Below are 23,201 nucleotides of genomic sequence, written 5' to 3'. Positions count from 1 at the left end.
CCTTCACTCTACCTCTCCTCTCCTCTACCCCTCTCCTCTCCTACCTATCCTATCCTCTACCTGTCCTCCCTCCTCTCCTCTCTCTTTACCCAGCCGGCCATCAGCAGGAGGGTCCCCCTACATGAGCCTGGTCCTGCTCAAGGTTTCTTCCTGTTAAAGGGGAGTTTTTCCTTGCCACTGTTGCTTGTCTGGGGTCAGGCCCTGGGATTCTGGAAAGCGCCTTGAAACAATTTTGATTGTATAAGACGCTATATAAATAAAGATTGATTTGATTTGATTTGATTTGATTTGATTTGATTTGATTGATTGATTTGATTGATTTGATTTGATTTGATTTGATTGATTTGATTTGATCCTGCGCAGAACCCTCAGACTCCCAGGCCTCTGGTAGAGGACCCGAGTCTGAAAGCAGGTGGCACCACCCAGGAGGGCAAGTGTAACGACGAGTGTAACGACGCTGACCTCGATAGAATTGGAGGGTGTTAAGCAGTCCAAATCAACTTTGAATACGGGCAATAGGCAGACATGAGGGGGCAACAGGCGAACGGGGGGCAGGGACTGGCCAGAGGGTGAGGGACACCCTCACAATTTCTGCAGAATTGTCTAGTTTTTTATTGGTGTTGATGTTTTAAAGAATATTTGTTTAACAGATAGATAGTAGCATTATATCAGCATCTGAGAAACAGCAGCCCTGAATCAGAATTTATGTTTCAGATTTCTTGAGCCTAGGACAAAAATCCAACAACATTTAATAGTTGAGTCGTTTAGGTGTTTACAGTGTAAAGGACTTGTTCACGGACGGTGTCAGTAGAATCAGATCAGTTTTTTTCATGAGTTCATGAATTTATATGCAGTGGCAATGTTGTTCTTTCATCCAGCCTCAAAAGTTCAAACTGGGTCTGAAGCTGGTGAGGCTCACTGACAGCAGGATGATGTGTTCCCAGCTGCAGTGTGGTGTCCACCATAAATGTCCAGAATCCCTGGAAGAATTAAGCTACTTCACAAGTTGCGTGCTTCATTGCCCAATACAAATGTAGGGAGATTGTGGATTCTTTGGAGTGATGGAGGAATGACTACAGATCTGCACTCACCCTAATCATCACTAAAAGAGTGTTTCTGGTCAAAATGTCCCAAGTGCCCTGGACCCTCTGCAATGTTGATGTTCCTTTACAGGGCCATGTTACTTTATCCCCACTTCAAAAACTGCTTCACTCTGCTAGCAGCACAAGTTGTTTAATTTCAAGTCTTTACTGAGTCTACTCTATTTTGAACACATGCTTAATGGCTTGCAACTCTCGTGAAACACCAAAAGATATTTGTTACGAAACGGGGGTTGAACAGGACCCGAACGCAGGCCAGGACACAATGGTGGAGTGGTCAAACAGCTTTATTTACAGGGAGGGGGGCACACAAAGAACACGAAGGCAGACCTCCAGGACTGCATGGCACCCAGGGAACGGGCGCGGCCCTCCAGGGCGCAGGGAACAAACGCGGCCCACCCGGGCAAAGGGAGCAGGAGCGGCCCTCCAGGGAACACAGAGTAAGAGCAGCCCTCCAGGGAACACGGACCAGGAGCGGCCCTCCATGAAACACAGAGCAGGAGCAGCCCTCCAGGAAACCACAGAACACCAACACACAACGAGGGAGATAAACAGACACGCTCACACGACAGACGCCCCAAACACACTTTATTTACAAATTCACAGGGTCACAAAACACATTTTATAAACAAACGAACAAATAAAGTAAGCAAGCAAGCAGCAATACAGTCAATCCTGGAGAAAATGTGCAAAATTGCAATTGGTCTCTAATGATAATACAGAGAATTTTTTTGTTCAGAGAATTGTTTCAAGTTGTCGATCATTTTGTAAAAACTAAATTCCACTTCAAGTCTGCACTGGACATTGCAGCAGCACACTGAGGAATCTTCTTGAACAACTTTGATATTCTATTTTGTTCTTCCTCCACATAGAGATCGCCATGGCTTCTCCAGAAATAAAATGTAGGATTTGCCACTTATTTTGGGTGATTTCTGTTGTACCTAGTCCCATAAATAAACTTTTTAATCGAAAAAGTTTCATTAAAACAATTAAAAACACTTGTTAAAACACCATCTCTCACACTCACTGTAAACATGTAAAACTGTCTCGTGAAGGCAATCGAATGGCCACTGGATCAACACAGCAGGATTCATCACAAAGATAAAAGCATTTGAGGCGAGGTGAGGTGAGGCGACTGGAGGTCGGCAGTCCTTTTTTGTGCAGTAACCTCCAGTAAAGACGGGGTCATATTAAAGCACCCTAAAAGCATTTGAGGCGATGGCTCCATGTAGGAGTCTCCACTGGAGGTTTGCAGCCCTTTTTTATGAAGTAATCTCCAGTAAAGACAGTAAAGCACCTTTCAAACTGCATGAAAATATCGTTTAGCACTGTGAAAGGGTTGTGACAGCATTTTGTCACAGGCCGAATAACCATGGAATCGACCCGGGAAATTAGTGGGATGATGCAGATCTTTAATGAAAGCTCACATGCTCGGAGACTCCTACCAATGGGTAACTGTTTATATACAGCTTGTGTAGTGATATGATATAACTTTTTTATTGATCCTGCCATGATCAGCATGAGATCCATGAGCTGTTCGGTTTCTGCAGAGAAGAAGACATCCGGCAGCAGATTTCAGGCTCTTTGTTCTATTGTGAACTTTGGAAATTAACATACGGCTACTGGATAAACCTGAGTGTGTCAAGCTCTAAGTGCACCATTGGTGTCCTCCGTGTCCTACTCTGTTGTCAGGAGTTTAAGACACACAGACACATTATTTGCAAAAGGGCCAAATTGCAAAGTACAAAACAACAATGCTGACCATCGACTTGCTGACACCCATGCTGTTCATTGTTTACCACGCAGTGTTCCAGCACATGTAAAGGTGTAACAATGTCATTGTCGAGGTAATGACCTATAGCAGGGTGAAAAATAAACAGCCATGCCCCTCCCAGCGGGAGGTTGGAATGTTGGCATTTTCATCTTGCCCAAATCCCGAGCAAAGGCAGGTCAACCTGAATTAGAAAATCTTGCATTGTTGAGCTAATTTCAGTGTGAAAGCAGTATAACTTAGCACAGAAGGGCCTATTGTAACTGTGGATTAAACTCATAAACGTATTGCTGTGAGGCAATAGTGCCAACCAATATGTCATAATACCAAACCTCTACACATTAGACTTCACATCCAAAACCAGCATTTGTCAACTCGAGGAGTTTTCTGTTGACTAAGCCACCTTTGGCTGTGTGTCTCAGGGGAACAAGCTAGAGTATAGGTCAGTCATTGTGGACTTTGTAGACTCATGTGAGTGCAACCACTGGTGTTTAAGCACCATATAGACAAAGAAGATGGTGATTGACTTCAAGAGAAGTACACTACCTCACACTCCAGTGAATTTTCAGGGCCTGGACATTGTCATGGTGGATGTTTTTAAGTGCCTGGGTGTTCATATTAACAATAAACTGAACTGACACTCAACATTGAAGTTTGCATACTTCTGCTAAAGATATTCTATAATTCTGTGGTAGCCTCAGCCATCCACTATGCTTTCATCTACTAGTAAGCAGGCAGCTTCGACTAGGAGGCAGGAGAAGAGGCAGAATAAACTGGTCATGAGGGTCAGGTCTCCTCTGGCCCTCACAAACTCTTTAGAGGATGTGTGTGAGAGGAAGATGTTGGCCAAGTTAACCGCCATCATGGATGCTACCTCTTTGACTGCTTAACTCAACAGTTTTAGTTTGTTCTTTCTTTTACCAGTGCAATGAGGAACAATCATGTGCAACAAATCCCATTTGGACTATTTAACCATATATAGCTGCTCTTGCTATATAATATTTATTTTCCATTTGTACATAAGTAGTACATAGATTGTCATTTGAGAAAGCCTGTTTTATATTTTGTTTTTTGTATTTTATTAAGCTAGAAACTTTTTTATTCTTATTTTCTAAATTATTACTTTCTATCTGAACGTATATTGTATGTTTGCACTCGTCTGTTTGGGTGAGCTTCTTTAACATTAGATTTACCCCCGTGGGATAATAAGGTTAATCATATCCAATATCATGAAGCCACGTGTGGCCTGTTGAGTGTGACTGCATCAAAATGACCTGCAATTAAATGAACTCACAGCTGATCATCATCATGGCCACAGCAAAGATCTTCTCTCCATCCGTCTTTAGTGCAATGTTACCAAAGCCGATGCTGGTCAGGCTAGTCATGGTGAAATACATTGATGTGATGTAGACTGAGTCCTTGTTGGGTCCACCCTCCCAGCGACCTGACCCTGAAGTGTTGAACTGGTATGGCATCCTGACAGATTCACCAAGTAAGAACAACCAGCCGTCTGTCCTTGCACTGTTGGTGTTCTTGTCAATCACCTCATAGTCTCCAGTGCTGTACCAGATGCAGGCCAGCCAGTGCTCTGCGAGACCAAAGATGCAGACTAAAAGAACCAGCATGGCAGCACCATGCTCAATATAGTGGTCCAGTTTTCTGGCCACACGGCCCAAGCGAAGACGGACAACTTTGAGGGAACTGAAGAGACTGCTGATTCCCTACAGATGAAGAGGTGGACAGTGGAGATGAAAAACAAAAAGAGAAAATGGAGAGACTGTTATGGAGAGGTTTCATAACAGAAGACCAGAATCTGACATGAGCATCTAATTATTAATGTTAATAGTATACAAAAATACAAATATAGAACCCTCTTCCATTTATTTGCCCCTGTGTTTGTTTGACTCTAGTCTTTAGAGATGCCCACAATGCTTTGCCGATCATTCCACAAGAAGCCAAACTTTCATTATTTCAAGGCCTTGATGATTTCACTTTTGTTTCACGTTACCAGAAGAAACGATTCACTCCACTAACCTCTTCACTTTTACTTTTCCACATCCATGTAGGTTCATATTGATCCAGGGACATCTTTTCCAGTTTCTTTTAACACTCCATTAGACTTTCATGGATCTTTTTCCTCATTTTTAGGATAACAAACTGTTGGGGCCAGGATTCCGTGTTGTTTGTTTTTTCCTGCAGGGGGCGTGGTGGAGCCATGCTCCTGCCACAGGCTGACGCACCTGCAGTCATTCAGCAATCTAGCCGTCTATTTAAGGACCAAACTCCTGCCTACCAGTGTCGGAGTATTTTGGTGTTTTTGGTGACTTTGTTGGATTTGGAATATTTTAGTGATTTTGGTCTTTTGTCTTTGGTGCATTCTCCTGCCTGTTTGATGTCTTCATGCTGTCTGGCTGGACTCCCGCAACGAGCAGAACCTGACTCCTGTGTTGGCTCCGCGCTGGAGCTCTCTGTGCACACCAGAGGTTTGAACTTGTGCTTCCCTGCAGTCCAGGAGGACTGCCGTTTTTGTGTTGGTTAAATAAAACCTATTTTTGGACTATTCATTACTGCGTTCTTGCCTGCTTTCGGGTCCAGTTAAAACCCAGACCCTAACAACAAACTACCACAATTACATTTGTTTGAGGTATGATACATGTATTATGTGCATGTCTATGCTTCTACTCAGTCTCCTGCTGTCTCCCCTTTCTACTTTGCTTTTACCTGGCCAGCCTGGTTCCTCTCCCTCAACAGTAGAACCATTAATGACAACAGTCACAGCTGTTGTGGAGGCTTCCTCTCCTGTCTTTCACTGTTAAGTCGTCAAGATCAGTTGCTGCTGTTCCAACTCTTTTTTTTTTTTTTGACCACGTAAACATTTTTGCAGTGGTGACAATCAAATTCTCATATCAGTTAATGCATAAAAAGCCAGAAGCATGTTAAGGGATTTGTTTCCAGTTTTCACAGAATTTTCATTGTGTTTATATTTTGAACTCATAATGCAATTGGACACCATTTGATTTTAAGGTTTGTGTGATATTAATTTTAAACACGTAAGTCAATTACATGTTTATGTCATCTACTTTTTTTAATTTTAAAAAAAATAGATAAAATAGATTGGTATTCATTGATATCACTCTTGCCTGTATATCTTTTTAAGCTCCATTAATTCAAATATTTGACAGAAACCTTAAGCATTTGTCCAGTAAAATAAAAACCTGCAGAGGCTTTGGTGCTTGTCTCTCCATCTGTCAGCTAACCTTGCATGAAGCTGAAAGACAATAAAACATCAGCATGATGATGCCACCTGAAGGTCAACAATTTCCAGAGTATGATGTGTGAGTCTTATGCAGCATGTGAGGGTGAAGTTTTGATCACCCGCGCTGTTCGTTCACTAGACTCGGATCAACCACGCAAACAACAGGAGTTCCTTGCAAGGGAGAGTCGAGCAGCAGTTCAAGCTTCCTCTGTCAACTCTGTTCGTCTGCTGCTCGCTCACCTCTTTTATTGGTGCAAACAGAATGTATGTCCAAACAAAATCTCATACCTCATTGCCTTCTGACCTCTCCACCCATCTTAACGAACTTCTCTAATCTTGACCAACAGGATACATCTGGATGCTGGGCTTGGTTGTAAGCAGCATCAGTACTTTTGCATTCTCATGTTCTTCTTTTCCTGTCAACATTCCTCAAACACTCAAAATCTACATACAATAGCATTTAAAGATAATACTAATAACAACAATAACAATAATTCTTCTCACAAGCACCACTGCCGAAGACAGTTCTATTTTCTAATATTTGGTTCTAGTGTAATGCAACATGCACAGGAAATTGATAGATTAAATATGTAACTTTTGTTAAAAACCATAAATCAAAGGGTAAAGGTGCCCTGCTATACGAGCGTACCTGCAAGTGCGGCTCTTTTGCATCAGCTCTGTGATATTCTCAGTTTACAGAATCCATCATTGCTGTAGACCAGGGGTGGGGAACCTCCGGCCTCCGGGCCGTATACGGCCTACGAGACCATTTCTACCGGCCCGCAACGCAATACGATTTTTATATTTTATATGTGCACTTATACAGTGGGACCGTTCGCTAAACTCCGCGAGCTGCGAGTAGCAGCGGTAGCGTATTTTTGCCTTTCGTATCCTGAAATTTCTTTCGTAACGAGGAAATATTTTCCCGTTTTCTGAGATAAAACAGACGGTTTTGTTATGTCCGAGTCAAGGTCAGGGTCAGTGAACACAGCATGTGATGTACGTAGTGGGCTGGACTGATTGACACGGACGAAAAATGCTTAGCAAAACACGCTAAACTCGACGAGTTGAAAGGACAGATGAGTTTGGATAAAATTAACGCTCTTCGCCGGAGTTTGGAGGCTCAACAAGCAGCTTTCACACGACCATGTACCGACAGAGAGAGTATTACGCGTGCAAGTTTTGTGGTGAGTGAATTAATAGCCACAAAGCTGAAACCTCACGCCGAAGGAGAGTTCGTGAACGCGCCTCGTAGCCGCCGCTGAGGCGCTCGCGCCGGACAAAGTAAAATTGTTTCAAAGCGTGAATTTTTTTTCGTGAATAACTATTGAACTAAGACATATATTGTTATGATTCCAGTGGCTATGTTTGTATGTTTTTATGGTCAAGGAATCTAAATATGTAGTCAAAGTATATGTGGGACTAATATTTATGGTGGAAATCACAATATGCCAGGAATTGTTGCGCTTGGCGGAGGTCTGCGCTCTCCGAGTGCTTTCTAGTTGTTGTTATTATTGTCTTTATCTTTCTTTCTTTTTCATTTATTTTCTTGATTATCTTGTTGTATTGCAGTTTTTGTGAGTAGAGGCCTCGAACAGGCCCTTACGGGTCTCTTGCCTCAACTCTGCACCTCTTTTTATTGTTTTGTATGATCATGAAAACATATTTTACTTGTCATTTTATTCTGTTTTTTTGGTGATTTTATATGCATGTGTGCTAAATAAATAATTCAAACTCAAATGCAGCAATCATGAGACTTAGTAACACAGTGGTTATAGACTTTTTTTTTTGTCTTTTTTTGCATCCCTAGGTATGTGTTCATAATAGTATGGCCCTCGGAGGACTTTATAAAAATTGAAATGGCCCTCGATATGAAAAGGGTTCCCCACCCCTGCTGTAGACAATGGGCCAGTCAACGATCTGAGCATTCCCTAGGACAAAGTTTGTGTCAGACAGAACCTCAGAACATGACAAATATAACTGATGTCACAATCTGCTCAAACAAAATTCCAAAATGTGTTTTATCCCCCACAAAGAAGTATCTGAAATGATTTCTTCATCTTATTAAATGTTTTTTGTTCTATTCAATTTGTTAAATTTATTTTATAGTTTAAAATACCTATATGGCTTCAACTTGAATAGTTCAGCATTCTACAGACTGCAGCCAATCACCGTGAAGCTGTGTGATGACGGAAGAAAAATCCAACCAAAAGTCCACGTGTCCGTAATCAGCCATCACCAGATCAGCCGCATAGCACGGACCTACCGTTGGACCTCCGCACAATGTTCTCCAAAAACTTCTGCGGAGCCACAAGTCCTCTCAAACCTCCCACCATCCTGCTGCGAGACACCACACGCAAGACCCGGACGATAGCTGCAGCAGAAAGAATGATCGAGTGGGCTTCGAATGCTTCGAGGGGGAGGGCAGTGTAAATACATTAGACATATGTAATTAATATTGTAGAAAGATGTAGATCTTCAGGTTAGGGGGTCAGAGCCAGGGAGAGAGGGAAGCACAGAGGGGAAAGAAGAGAAAAGGACAGAGAAGACAAAATGATAGTGGGATTATCTGCATGGTGTTGTCAGCTACTCAACATATAATTGAGCTTGGCCACAGACGACTACATAGGTCAAGCAAAGGATCTTAAAATGTATACTGGATTTTATAGACAGTGAAAGTAAGAGAAGCCAACACAGTCATGTCACATCTGTAGCTAACAAATGCTGGAGCAGCTTTTAGCATCATTGTGGGCCAACCTGATCCTGATTGTTGTAATTTTATGCTCATGGAAAGGAGCTCCTTAGGGTTCTTCTTAATATGTGAGTTATAGGTCAGATCCAGTTCAAATGTTACTCCAGGATTCCTCAATCATTAAGTAACGCCAGAGTAATGATGGTCAGGTAGCTGATAACGCCAATAATGGTAATCACAAATGTATCAACAGACCGGGGTTTGTCTAATAACCTTAAAATGCTGTGTCGTGTTTAAAAAACATGTAGCATCACATATTTAAATGACTTTAACGTTAATTTCCCTTAATGTACCTTGTTCTTTTATTTTCTCTTTTGACCCTTTGATTTCTCGCTGTCGGTGGAAGGATTTGGAACAACGTTGGAAGCGCACAGCCGCTCGTGATGTGCAAAAATATCCCTCCGCCGCAGTACTTAGGGCGCGCTTAGTGAACGCTGCAAAAATATTAACAATTTGTCACGAAGAGAACTTTTCTTGCATTTTCTCCTATTTGGAGCATCGAATAAGTCCGCGTGGGGCGAGTGTGATTTCTTTCTCCCAAAATAACATTTTGGGATCTCCGAACGGGAGCACAGGAGCGCGGCAGCGACATGGCCGGTGCAGCGGACAGCGAGTGAATAGCAGCGGAAAGCTCCAGCGCCTGCTGACAATTTTTTAAATCAGACAGCGAAGAAAATCGACCAGACCGAAGTCAAAAATGCCCGGGATGATGGACAAAGGCTCTGAGTATTTAGGTAAGGGTCGGTCAAACGGCACCAAGAGTCCAATGAACGCATCAAACGGACATTTGTCGGAAGAAAGCGGCAGCGATGACGAACACGGTGAGTGGTAGCCTCGAACAACCTCTCAGTGTTTTCAGTGTGCGCGTTAATTAACCAGAGAAATACTTGAGAAAACCTGCTCATCTATGACGTGTTGGTGTTTCACAGATGTGGGAATGCGGGTCGGAGACGACTTCCAGGCAATTATCCCAGATCTGGATCCCGGTGAGGTTCTGCTGGTCTGGATGGTGGTAGCCTCGGTTCACGTCCACGAACCTTTCTGTCACGTCGCGTCTATAAACATGTGAATGTCAGGTTAAAAACGTGGATTAATGTACAACGGGGCTACTTTAACTCCACATTAATCATAATTATTATCCACAAGCATTATATGAAGCTTCCATTCATGAAAGTTCATGAAGTTTTGCACATGAAAACGTGTTTGAAATTCAACCCCATAAAAATGCATTTAAATAAAAGTTAAACCCCCTATCAAATCTTTTTGGCCCGAACCAAAGAGGAGGAGAAGATCTTTAAGGGGAGTTCGAAATCCAACCAGGACTGTAAAGCTGTTTAACAAGTTTGATGAGATGAGGTCAAGATTAACTAACAGAAGATTGGTATTTTAATATATCCCAGTTCTGCTTGATAGGCATTTATGGCTGAGGTGGGGGTTTGCAACCCACCCAATAATCCAAATCGGCCCCAACAACCAGCCAATATCAGATCTTATTGATTAATCCTAAATGTAACATTTTATAAATGTGAAAATGTAGTAGATTCTTTCAATTTAGCAGAAATCAAATAGATATTTCTTTCTTTGCCGCCTCTGAGATTTGGTTTTACCTCAGACCTGTGCACCTCCTCCTACAACAGCAAACTGGACGGTGATACGGATTAGGCTTAGATCTCAAACCCCAATGCAATTGATTTAAAAGATGAATGAAAACTTTCTGAAATCATTAATTTTCAATGGAGATGAACATTAACAAGAATTAAATAATATTCACAAAATTCTGAATTAAAATTGTATCAGTTTGGTAACACATTGTTAGCAAACATATATTTACCATAAACTAAGTGTTAGCAGCATATTGATGAATCAATAAGCACTTTTTAAACAAATGAAATGTAGCAAAAAGACCTTTATGACATAAAAGTCAACAAAACAGCTAAAAGTAAAATGTAAAGTAATGCTCCACCCCCCACCCCACCCCAGACACTCTCTCTCTCACACACACACTCACACACACATAGAGTGCACATTCTGTTCCTCAGGCAGCTGAAATTTGGAGTAATTGCAATGTTGTAAAACTGCTTTTAAGCAAACCAGAAAGAAGTGCAGTGCAAAATCATCCAACTGAAGTGAATCATTTAAAATAGTTAATAAATCCTCATCTTAAGAGGATTTTAAAAAGTAGTTGGGAGTGGGATCCAAACAGCAGGTTGAGGGTTTTAGATGTAAGGGATCATGGTCCAAGGACATCAAATTTTCTTGAATTTCCCCACAGAGACATATAGAGACAAGCTCCAAGTTCAAGTTTTGGGCTGTATTTGCTGACCACTGTTGAACTAGAGCCAAGCTAATATTGTCAATTTTGTTTAAATTCTGCACACCACTCACTTGATAAGTTGTTTAAATTGTCAAAAATGGGGTTAATCAGATGTTAAATGTTGGAGATAGTACCTTGAGGTTGCTTTTGTTATCATATTGATTTTAATCATGTTATAGTGTTTGATGAACTGTTATTGGAAATTTGGGAATGAACAGTTTTCTCCATTTCTGTTCTGCTGTGCAGCATTTTCTCTCTCTAGCTATTAGATAGTTTCATTTTTCCAGGGTTAGCGTTTGTGTTTGATCTGATCTTTTTTTATTTTTGTGGGGCCAATTTGAAGTGTCGACTTCAGTTTGTTTAGTTTTAGGTGCCAAATGTCAACAATCAAATCACAGGAAGACAGTAAAAGGTTGAAAGGAATGTTATGTAGATTATTAATAGCATTTGCAGTCACTACATGTTGGACCTTCCTTCTGAAATACTTTCCTAGTTCAAACCAGTGACATTAAAAACCACACTAAGGATCAGAAATGCATAGATCTACACCAGAGGAATATCAGTTTATAATTAAATCTAGAGTGGCCTCTGTTGTGTGTAGAGTTACAGTATATGTTGGTTAAAATTCCTACCATTTAATGCATTTAAAAATGTAATTATTATCTCATCTTCTTAACCCCTTTTACCATTTTGGGGTCACAGGAGGGTACACAAAATGAGACGAGAAGAAGAAAAGATTGATTATCTAAATGATACTTAAAATGACCTAAAAGGATTTCTCAGTTAAACTGTTGAAAATAAGGTATTGATATTCCAAACGTGCATAAGCCTGACAAAATGGTCCAATTGATGCTTTATTATTCATTACAAAGCATGTCTTCCCTGATGCTCCTGGAAGTTCCTGGTGAAAATTTGTTTTCCCTGATTTGAGCCCTAAGCAAGTGTTGCCCTAAATTCACTCTTCATGTGGTAAATAGATTCTTCCTCTCAGAAGGACAAAACTGCTAAAATCTTCAGCTGAATCTCTTCTTCACAGAAGCTGAGCAGATCGCGGTCAGTGTGCTAACATCATTCTATTTTCTTGCAGTGTGAAAGGGACATTAGCTAGCAATTAGTTCCACCTGAAATTTTTAGGGGCTTTATAGCAATGGTGTGATAATCCAGATCCATTAATAAAATTCATATATACAAAGAATAGAGTTCTGATTAAAGAAATATTTGAATTGCAGGTTGTTGGGGCAAGTGTCTAGGGTCACCTGAAGTGTGACATTAGTGTCTCACACTTGAGCTAGTGTTCAAACCTTAGCGTGTGGTTTGTCTGATCTTAATCAAGGTTCCAGTAAGTACTCTGACAAAGACAGTGGCGGAATGCTGGTTTGGTCTCCATATCACACCATCATCGACTCGAAATGTAAGTCCACTTCCTGTCCTGTAGTGTTGTGCTTCTGACTCGTGTGAAACACCTGTCATCTTCTCTGTAGTGGATGAGTACATCGCCATCGCCAAAGAGAAACATGGATACAATGTAGAGCAGGTGAGTCATGGACAGAACATTAGCACCAAGCAGAATGTTCTGAACCAGTAGATCAGGATTGAATTAAAAACCTTCTCTCACTGTACCTCATCAGAAAGACTAGAAGCGTTGAGACATTTGTTACTGAACAACTCGATCATTGTGTGTGTGTGTGTGTGTGTGGTGTGTGTGTGTGTGTGTGTGTGTGTGTGTGTGTGTGTGTGTGTGTGTGTGTGTGTGTGTGTAGGCTTTGGGCATGCTCTTCTGGCACAAGCACAACATTGAGAAGTCTCTGGCTGACCTGCCCAACTTCACTCCGTTTCCAGATGAGTGGACAGTGGAGGACAAAGTTCTGTTTGAACAGGCCTTCAGTTTTCATGGGAAGAGCTTCCACCGCATCCAACAGATGGTAATAAACTAAAACTACCACCACCTCAAGCCTAACACCTAACCCCAACTAGTGGAATAGCAATATTGGTGTTACTCTCATGAACATCAAGTAAGTAGGTCATCTGCTAATCATATTGGGATGGAGGCTGGATGGATGCAGGTCCTGGTCTCCTGAGGGATCATGGTGCAAGGTGAAGAGCTAGAAAAACCTTAAACCTTAAACTATTGCACAGTGATAGGGTCAGTGCTGCTTCCTGCTCATCTACCTAAGGAGATGATACAGGGAAAATAGAAAATAAAAGCTTCTATCCTCATAGAGCCACTATAGGAAGTGCCTTAGGGATGAACAGGTTGCCTCTGAAAACTGAACTAATTGTTATTTGTAGTGTATTCACACAGACTGCTGACATGCAAACACCTAAACCACCAAACTGAGAAGTTAGCACAATCAGTGGTCACAGCCAGGGTCAGGTCAATCCAAACAATCAGAGCAACAAAACACTTACTGCTCCATTACCTTCCTCACATCTTCATATCAACTTCAAACTTGTCAAAGTGTAAATCTTTAGCTAATGCTTGTTAATGTTTGTTACATTTGTAGTTGCCAGACAAGTCCATCTCCAGTCTAGTAAAATACTACTACTCATGGAAAAAGACTCGCTCCAGAACCAGTCTAATGGATCGTCAGGCTCGCAAACTGGCCACCAGGAGCAACCAGGACGACAGGTAGAGTGACAGAGTGACAGGCAGTGAGCGAGGCTTGCTGATCCAGTCATATCAATCAATCAGTCTTTATTTATATAGCATTTGTTACAATCAAAATTGTCTATAGTTGTCTGACCCCCAACAAGCAACAGTGGCAAGGAAAAACTCCCCTTTAACAGGAAAAAACCTTGAGCAGGACCAGGCATCTGACATCCAAGACTTTATGTCTTTAAGACAGGTCTGAAGCTTCAATTACTACGCTGTCTCCTCTGGTTTCATGGATAGATATAGCTGAGTGTCATCAGCAATGAAAATTTATTCCATGCTGCCGAATAATGTTACAAGGGAAGCATGTACAAGGTGAAAAGGATTGGTCCAAGTACAGAACCTTGTGGAACTCCATGGCTAACCCTAATGTTTGAAGAGGGAATGCCGTGGACATGAGCAAACTAGTATTTACCGGATAAATATGATCTAAACCAGTCCCTTTAATGCCAATCATATGTTCCAGTCTCTGTAACAGGATGATGTTATCAACTGTATTAAAAGCAGCACTGAGGTCCAGCACAACCAGCATAGAAACCAGTCAATGATCTGAAGCTATAAGAAGATCATTAGTAACTTTAATGAGTGCTGTTTCTTTACTGTGGTGAGCTCTAAAGCCTGACTGAAACATCTCAAACAGGTTGTTTCTCTGCAGGTGCTCCAGTAACTGAGTCATCACCACCTTCTCAAGGATTTTAGAGATAAAGGGAAGGTTAGATATCAGCCTATAATTTGCTAGCACATCAGGATCCAGTGACTTTTTTTTCAAGCAACGGTTTAATTACTGCCACCTTGTAGGACCGGGGTGCATAACCTGTCACTAAAGAACCATTGATCTGGTCCAGGGTAGAACTGCCTATCAATGGTAAAACATCCTTCAACAGGTGTGTTGGGATGGGATCTAAAAGACATGTGGTGGACCTAGATTTCTCCATTAGCAACGATGCCTCAGAAAAATATATAGGGGTGAAGGACTTTTTGGAGACCCTGTTTTTCCTACAGTCAGCACATCTGGTGATGGTCTAGAAGCTGCTGGAATGGGCTGATTAGCTTTTTCTGTAATTGTTAGAACTTTATCAGTGAAGAAGCTCATGAAGTCTTCACCACTGAGGGATGAAGGGATCCATGAATCTAAAACACTGTGATTCATTTGGCCACACTGCTGAAAAGAAATTTGGGGTTTTCCTGGTTTTCTTCAAATAAAGAAGAAAAATAAGCTATTCTAGCCTTACAGAGGACCTTTTTTTATAAACTACCAAACAGTCTTTCCAGGCTAAATATTAGTTGTCTATTTTACAAGAATACCACTTCCCTTCTGTCATACCGACACTTCATTGATAAGGCATATCCCTGATAAAGTAACCTCTTACAGAACAGATTTTCCTTTCTTCAGTCGATTTGCTGTGATTCGCATTAGATTCATAAACTGAAGCTAAAATAATCATATAGAAGTGTCTAAATTAAAGATATGAAATAATTTAGTGTTGTGTAAAGGTTGAATGTTACTGCCAACAGTGACGAGGAGATGGAGGAGGCCAATCCAATCGAAGCCAACGACAGTGACTACGATCCAAACAAGGAAACCAAGAAAGAGGCAAGTTCCCACATGTGAGGAGATGTTGCTACAAAGATTAGACAGCATAGTCAATGCTGCAGCCACCCTTTCCATTTTTAAATGTATGGTAGAACAATTTACCAAAATTTACTGTTGAAATTCAAGATCATAATTTCTTTTCCCTTAACAGAACCAGACAGATCCAGTAACACCAGGTGCTAAGCTGGCTTTAGGTCGACGGGAGAATCAGACTTTGCAGCACCGACATCACCAACGTTCCCGCTGCCGGCCCCCAAAAGGCATGTATCTGACCCAAGAGGACGTGGTGGCAATGTCCTGCAGTGCCTCTGCTGCTAACACACTTCTCCGTCAGCTGGACATGGAGCTGGTATCTCTCAAGAGACAGGTAAGGCTGCTAGAAAATCATTCAGACCTGGTGTGTACTAGAAAACAAGGGAATTTCACATGAATTTCCTGGCTTTATTGGTGCTGTGGTTAATGGTTTCACATGGTTGTTCTTCAGGTGCAGAATGCTAAACAGATGAACAGTGGACTGAAACACGCTTTGGAGGCCAGCCTGGAAGACTTCAGGCTGCCAGAGGTACGAAATACTGGAAGAACTAGTGATATTAGGAGGGTGGTCTTTCCTGCTCTGCTTTAGGACCCAACCCCATCACTGAATGACATGCTGTGAAGTTTTATTTAACTTCTGTAATATTTTTAGAGAAAATATGATGCCGTTTGAACGTGATAGACGCTGCAGTAAACACAAAAATCCTGTTTGATATTCCCAAACGACCAGCAGGTGGTGCTGCCGCAGTGGGGAAATGATCCCTTTCACACTTCACTTGCTACTTAGTTTAGTTCAGATTTTAACATAACTATAGCTGTGGATTTCAATTGTTCAGCCCTATCTTAATAACACTTAGCATCATTAGGGTCAGGGAAAAAGAAAATTCATATCTCCGTGTCACATTTTGCTCACATTTGCTTACGCACATTTTCGCAAACAAGGCAGGTGCCAGTTTGAGTCACCACCTACTGTTAGGGTGTGTAAGTAGATGTCATATAAAAAAAATCTCAAAATAAAAGCACAGGATTCGGTTTTCACCTAGGACAGAAGATACATGATGGAAATCAAGTTGATAATACAGAAAGATTCTTACTCTGCAATGTTCACTACAGTCTTTGATTCTCATGTCAATGTGAAGTTTAGCGCTCCGATTCTTCCTGCTGTTGCAGTGTAACCAGAAAGTGAACGCGCGCTGGACCACAGATGAGCAGCTCCTTGCAGTTCAGGGTGGGTTTTATATGTAGCAATATTTCACCATATATTCGTGTGGATTGTGTTCGGAATTCTTCAGCATCTTAAATCAAGATTTTTCTTCTCTTTTTTCTTAAATCTGTCACATTCTCCCAAATGTAGTCCAAAATGTTTGAGGGTCGCATGACTCCTATTTCCAACTGAAGGTGACTAATCATAGTTTGCTACTTCTGACTGCTTCTGTGTTAAACCAGGTGTTAGGAAGTATGGGAGAGACTTCCAGGCCATCGCTGACGTTATCGGGAACAAAACAGTAGGACAGGTGAAGAACTTCTTTGTGAACTATCGGCGGCGTTTCAATCTGGACGAGGTGCTGCAGGAATGGGAGGCTGAACAGGGAACAAAAGCTCCAAATGGAGACAGCACCACCTCAGGAGAGGAGGGGAAGAACAGTGGACCCACACTTTCAGGGAAGAGTACTGATGAGGAGGATGAAGAGGTAATGGGTCTTCATTTGTCCAGATTAAGATCTGTTTTTTGGATTTGTGACATTTTTACAGAAGTCAGTTTGATTAATGAAGAAGCTGTCATCGGTCATTAGCCTGTTGCTGCTACATGTCAAATATGCTGTTTTTGATGCTACTGTATGTTTTTGACACTAATTCAGATCTTCGCTGATTTCCTCCCTTCAGACAGGAATTAAATGTGAATGACGCAGGCTTGTAGTGAGGTAATTATGGCCCCACCCACTCTCCTTTCTGCAGGGTCAGGTGACCTCCTCAAGTGCATCCCCTGCTGCTTCCTCTTCCGCTTCAGCTCAAATTCCAGTCACTTCAGGCTCTACTTCCTCCACCGTCCATCAGCCCCCTCCCCTCCTGCGGCCCACACTCCCAGCCACGCCTTCCTTACACCGCCAACCCCCACCCCTCCAGCAGCAGGCCAGGTTCCTTCAGCCCCGTTCCATGCTGCAGCAGCCCCCACCTCTCATCCGCCCAACCAACCCTCTGCCTCCCCGCCTCAACCCTCGACCAGCTGGTCCCATGAGCCTCTGTGGCAACCCTGGGGGTTCGGGACCAGGCTCTGCTCAGCTGCCCTCTGGCCTGGCTGCCAACCAATCTGAGACAGCCTCATCATCTTCCCTCCATTTGTAAATGACAGGGAGGAAATGCTCGGATTATATGTAAATATAATATTTCTCACAGCACGTGAACAGAGCGCAGGTGCTTGGGGTGAACTCCAAGCATTGTGGGGAGCTTTTCTCAACTGAAAACATTGAAATTATTTTTACTTTGCTATGTTTTTTTCACCTCATGTCTGACTGACTGACTGCTGAATTTTGTCTGAAAACAGACTTTGTTTTTTGGCTGTTAAACAACTGAAGTCACATGATATCATGACATTGCAATGTAATCTTAATTTAACCCCATAGAATATTTCCTAAAACAAAATACATTACAGTCAATATTTTTACCAAGAATAAATTTAGTGTTTAAGGTCATAAAACTGAAATGTTCTTAAAAGGATTACTGGCAGATGAATACATAAATATTTCTGACTGATGACAGCTGATATGAGTGGGTTGGCTTATGTCATTTCCTGAAAATTTACCTGCAGTGGTGATCGCTGATGGACTGACAATCATCGTCCTCATATTGATGTTGACTGTTTTTGTCAGGGAAGTATGGAATATTAGCCTCTTCTGTCAGCAAATTCAGAAATGCTGATGTTTTAACAAGAAAAAGATGCCTGGTTCTCAGAGGGTGAGCCCTTCATATTAAAAAGATTCTTCTGTCACGCTTTTGTTATCATCTCTTCTGTCTGTTTGACAGTTTGAAAGAAAACTAGAATGTTAACATGTTCCCTCCCGTGTACCTGAGAAGATTTTAACTTTTTATTTTAGGTATATCATGTAGTGGAGGATGTTCCGCTTTCAGGACTGCCTACAGTGTCAGTGTCTTTGGGGATTTGTTTCTGCTGGTGTTGGAAAAATACAGTATTTATCATCTGCGTGAAGATTTCATCTGCTTGAACTACGATGCTCAATAATTCGCAAATTTCTACTTAAAAGTCTTCAGTTTGTTCAATGTAAAGAGATAGATTCACCATGCGAATGATGAATGATGCATTTTTGACTCGAGCCATATGTTGCTGGTGACGGCAAAGGTCAAAGGTGATGTAGAGGTAGCAAAGGTGTGGAGAAATACAAAACATAGTGTTCTTTTAGCTTGCTGGCTCTTAGGGCCCCTCTTCAAGTCCAGATCTCTGGGTATGTTAAAGGTCACAGGGTCATGTACCCGCTGGTGAGGGCTGTGTGTTTTACAAAAATCAGCAGGTCTGGATGGAGTCCACCTGTGGTCATTCAACATTAGACAAATGTGTCATTCAGAAGCTTTGGGTTCAGGTGAACCAGCTTTGACCTGTGTTAACGCAGCAACAGCACTGGAGTGTGTCTGCTGGAAGCAACTTCATCATCATCATGCTGCAACCATATCTGATTCTGAGTCTTACAGGGGACAGAGATGTAATCTGCTGTATTCTGTCTGAGAGTCACATTTCAATCACATCCAACGCTGAATTAATAGATCCATGACCTTCTGGAGACACTTTTACACGTTGGCCTCTACCAAAGACGCAGAACTGCGAACCTGCAGCAGCGCCTGAATCGGCAGCGCCTAATCCTTTCATTTTCACCGTCTGAAGCTAACACTTTATGTTTCACGCCAGCATGGTATCGTCACAAGGCTTTCTGCTGCTGCAGAATTCAGCAGTCATCAGAAAAAAGTCATCAGTTCTGCTCATATTTGACTTGTTAAAAAGTTCCTTTTCCCAGTATCCTAGCAACAGCTACGTGTTACTCTGTGATTGGCTGTTTCTCGGGGGGCCTGTCAGAAGTGCTGAGTTGAATTGCCCCCTCTGGCTGGCTCTTGGCCCCCTATTATTGAGCACATTTGTTGTTTTTTTTATGTGCCGACTGAAGCTTCTAGTGTGAGAGCAAAAACCTGCAGCGGATCAGATACGAGCCTCTGCAGGGCCGTCAGGCCACAAGCTAACAAATGTGCGGGGTCAACTGGTAAGAGTGCTTTTTTATTCTTGTAGCAGGTTAATTAGTCGAGCACTGAAGTTGTGACAACATGCATGCTTCATCAATTTATGTTGAACTTCTTCTGCGGGAAGTCAGCTTTTCAGCTGTTGTTTACTGGTGAGGTTTTAGCCTCTGGTATCATGCTGAAGGAACATCTGCTTGTGTGCCAGTCTGAGGTGAGAAGTCAATTACTGGATACAACCTGGAGGTGGCGTTGTGTTTCTATGCCAAGATGGGAGCTCAGGGTTTTTGCCACAGTATCAAGACAATCCTGCTGGATCGCAAACCTTATGCCAAATTAATCTGCAGGCAAAGTTTGGGGGACCCACAGAGTGAGAGTGTGTTGGCCTGGTGACATTTAACAGCAAGCCTCACTGGAAGCACAATGATGGCGTCATCGGCATCATTTTACATCTACATGTTGCTAGATTTCTCTCTGGCTGCTTTCAGCCCGCTCCCACAAACAATTGAGACGTTTGTTTTAGGCTTACCCCAAAGGTGGCTACTGTTAAAGGCTGCTTAAAGATGTCTGCCTGAATGGCCATTCATCTGAATGATGGGATATCTGGATTACCAATAATGACATAACAGAGTTTTAATCAGTTGTCACTTTTAGATAGATGAATATTATCTGTTCTGTTTCAAACTTCTTTTCTAACTCATTTTTCAACATCCATCATGAAAACTGGCTCCTCTGCTAAACTGGTCCAGGCTTCATTAGGCAGGTTCAGAATGATTACTCCAAATCTACCTCCTCCAGCCTTTGTGGTGGGACATACATCCTTAGAGAACCAGTTCTGCTCTCATTTTTCACTGGCCGCAATATGAATCCAGAATAGACTTTGAAATCCTTCTCCTGTCCTATGAGGTCCACGAAGGACCAGAACATCCCAGTAGACCATTTTGCTCTCAGTGTTGGTTTACTGCTGGTTACAGAACTGTTACGAGTAGAATGGGGCTCCAAACCTTTAGCTATCAGGCCCCCTGCTGTGGAACCAGCTCCCTGGACAGGTATAGGATGACAACGCCTTCTCTACTTGAAGATGAAAACCTTCTTCTTATAGTCAGCATAGGGGCAACTAACCTTTAGCATAATCTTAGCTATGCTGCTAAAGGCCAAGATTGCTGGGGTGCAGAGATATGATCAATTGACGTTTTCTGTCTCCCGATTGGTTCATGGCTGCCGTAAAAGAAGATGTTCCTCTCTTTTTCACTCTCTATTCCCCTGTGTCGAAGGTCAGTGTTTGATGTTATTGACAACTTTTTTCTTCTGCAGTTCTCTGCTTCTCTCTTTGAAACTATCTACAAGTCTGATAGATTCCTCCACATCATCAAGATCTAGATGAATTTAATTTACAAGGCCATTTGTTTGGTCACTCCCCCTAACTTATGTCCACAGGGTTAAGTTTTGCTGGATTAAGACTGATACAAATTCCAATTCCAATTCATCTGCCTGGTCCTCCATCCACCAGCAGCAACACTGAACCAGGATGTTCCCTTGTGTTCATCTCTGTTACTAATCAGAGGCAAAGTGGTGCCTGAATAGTCTCATTAATTCCTGAGTCCACTGGGAAAAACAGGTGCTGGATCTAACCAGATTTGACAGTTTGGATTGATATGCTGTGATTTGTACCTGGTTCTGCAGCTTCAGTTGGGAAATGAAAGGTCCAAAGAGTGACAAATGTCAAGCTTAATGGTCTGGTGTTCCTGAAGGTTTCCCAAAGGGACGCTACTGAGAAGCTGGCTCACCAAGTCACGGCCCAGGCTGCTGCTTCTGATTGCTGGGTTGAAGAGACCTCAGGTGACCCTCATGAGGAGGAAAAGGATGAAACGCACTAAAGTAGCAAAGGCCACATAAGCGGTAAATATGGCTTCTGCTGTACCAACTAATACTGAACCTGAACTGCTAACCACGAGAGCATTACTTCTGCTTGCCAATGTAGTGTAATTTGTCCCATCCACCCCTGAAGGCACCATTTAGAATTGCTTATGGTTTGGTTGATATAGTTGAGCAAGACACCAGTTAGATCATGTCACGTGGTCGTGAGCCAGGTCAGAGCAGAGGAGCCAATGATTCTTCCTATTGATCAGAAACACAGCAGGTGTTTCATTTCCTCCATGCTTCTCAACTGTTTCCCTGTTTTTGTTGAAGGAATCCACCTCCCGACTTATTGCAGAACCTGCTGGACGGCAGCTTCACCCGAAGCTTTATCACCACTGAAGCTGCGGGATGGATTTTCAGTGTAACCAACAAAACTTCCAGACCGATCCGGATTCTGGCCAGGAAATGGGCCCTCAGCTCCAGCCAGATCATTCAAACACAAGGTCAGCCTGGAGCCTGCACTTCCATGAACCAAAACCAGGCGAATAAACTGGAACAGGCAGTAAAAGCCAGACTCACATTCTTCTTCACTCTCTACCACAACAGAAAACATGAGGCAAAGCTTCCTCGGAAGCAGAACCTGAGCTGCAGATATTAGCATGTGTCTATGATTGGACCCTCAAATTTGGCTTCAAACCACCGTTTTACTGGTTTGAAAGTTTATCAATAACGAGAAGCCAGTTCAAGATGGTTCCACTCTTTAAACCATCCCATCTTTTTTATTTTCTAACATTCTTTGTTATCCACTAACAACAATCAGAATGACCAGTGGGAGTCTCTTATTGCCGTGTGAATTTCTACAGGTTTATGCTGCACTTTTCTATATTAATATTAATTAAAAAAAAGATTTAGTAACATCTCCAGGTTTATACATCTGTATTCCTTTTCTGCTTTGCAGGTTTTTGAAATTGTTTACTTCTGGTTTGTAGACCATTTCTGCTAGCCTTCACAACACAGGATAAGACATACAGACACACTCTCTCTACTGATACTGAAAGATGCGTCCGTGAAGCTAAATGAAACTAAAATGTGCCACTGCTCTTCCCAAATGAGCATTTGTCAGGTCTTCAGTTCAACAATTTTTAAAAATCTAAGGCGAACCAAACATGCTCAGCTCTGTCAAAATAAACTTGTGACTTCATCAACTTAAGTCCTATTTGTTTTGATTTCTAAACTGGCTGGTTTCAGAATTTTGCCATCATCACCTTATTTAAGGTCCTGCAGTAGGAAAATAACTTTTAAAATAATGTCCAATAATTAGGTTTTATTTTCCATTTCCTCATTATCTATTCCCATTAAAATAATTTGTGTTCTCCAACTGCTAGCAGAACTCTTCCTTTTGTCACACTCATATTCATATTTAAATGGCATCAGCTAGCCGAAGAGCCCATAATGAATCTACACCTGCCAAAGAGGTGACTTGTTGCTTCCCTCTGCTGTACTGGAGCAGATGCTACATGCTACCTGTTAAACTATGTGTCTTTATAGGGGTTTTCCCCTTTGAAAAAAAGTTAAGGCAGGTGTCAGAAATTTACAACACAAATAAAATGGCAACATGCTATATTTTACATC

The 23,201-nt window shown here is 42.0% G+C and overlaps 1 protein-coding gene and 1 long non-coding RNA gene across 5 annotated transcripts; one reads left to right on the top strand and one right to left on the bottom strand.

The window, feature by feature from the left end:
• Positions 1 to 1,369: 1,369 nt before the first annotated feature.
• LOC130527573 (uncharacterized) lies at positions 1,370 to 8,518 on the bottom strand. The gene is made up of 2 exons (XR_008951074.1): positions 6,777 to 8,518; positions 1,370 to 6,139 (listed from the first exon to the last, which is right to left on the bottom strand). It is a non-coding gene; the product is annotated as an uncharacterized LOC130527573 (long non-coding RNA).
• An 810-nt stretch (positions 8,519 to 9,328) lies between these two features.
• Positions 9,329 to 22,774, top strand: rcor3 (REST corepressor 3). Of its 4 annotated transcripts, XM_057035984.1 has the most exons (13): positions 9,330 to 9,700; positions 9,809 to 9,865; positions 12,527 to 12,604; positions 12,675 to 12,727; positions 12,954 to 13,115; positions 13,698 to 13,822; positions 15,362 to 15,440; positions 15,592 to 15,807; positions 15,925 to 16,002; positions 16,644 to 16,701; positions 16,920 to 17,164; positions 21,461 to 21,608; positions 21,900 to 22,774. In XM_057035984.1, the coding sequence occupies exons 1-12, from the start codon at positions 9,577 to 9,579 to the stop codon at positions 21,584 to 21,586; spliced, it is 1,401 nt and encodes a 466-aa protein (XP_056891964.1). In that variant the 5' UTR covers positions 9,330 to 9,576; the 3' UTR covers positions 21,587 to 21,608; positions 21,900 to 22,774. The 4 variants fall into 4 exon arrangements, with proteins under 4 accessions (XP_056891965.1, XP_056891963.1, XP_056891964.1 ...); XM_057035985.1 differs by lacking the exons at positions 21,461 to 21,608; positions 21,900 to 22,774 and adding an exon at positions 17,358 to 17,573 and having other exon boundaries at positions 9,329 to 9,700; XM_057035982.1 differs by lacking the exons at positions 21,461 to 21,608; positions 21,900 to 22,774 and adding an exon at positions 17,430 to 18,459 and having other exon boundaries at positions 9,335 to 9,700.
• Positions 22,775 to 23,201: the final 427 nt, after the last annotated feature.

The sequence above is a fragment of the Takifugu flavidus genome, chromosome 6 (genome assembly GCF_003711565.1).
Source record: "Takifugu flavidus isolate HTHZ2018 chromosome 6, ASM371156v2, whole genome shotgun sequence".
In the NCBI taxonomy this organism is placed as follows: domain Eukaryota; kingdom Metazoa; phylum Chordata; class Actinopteri; order Tetraodontiformes; family Tetraodontidae; genus Takifugu; species Takifugu flavidus.
The sequence above is the reverse complement of the archived record's forward strand: the minus strand, read 5'-3'. Positions and strand labels throughout refer to the sequence as shown.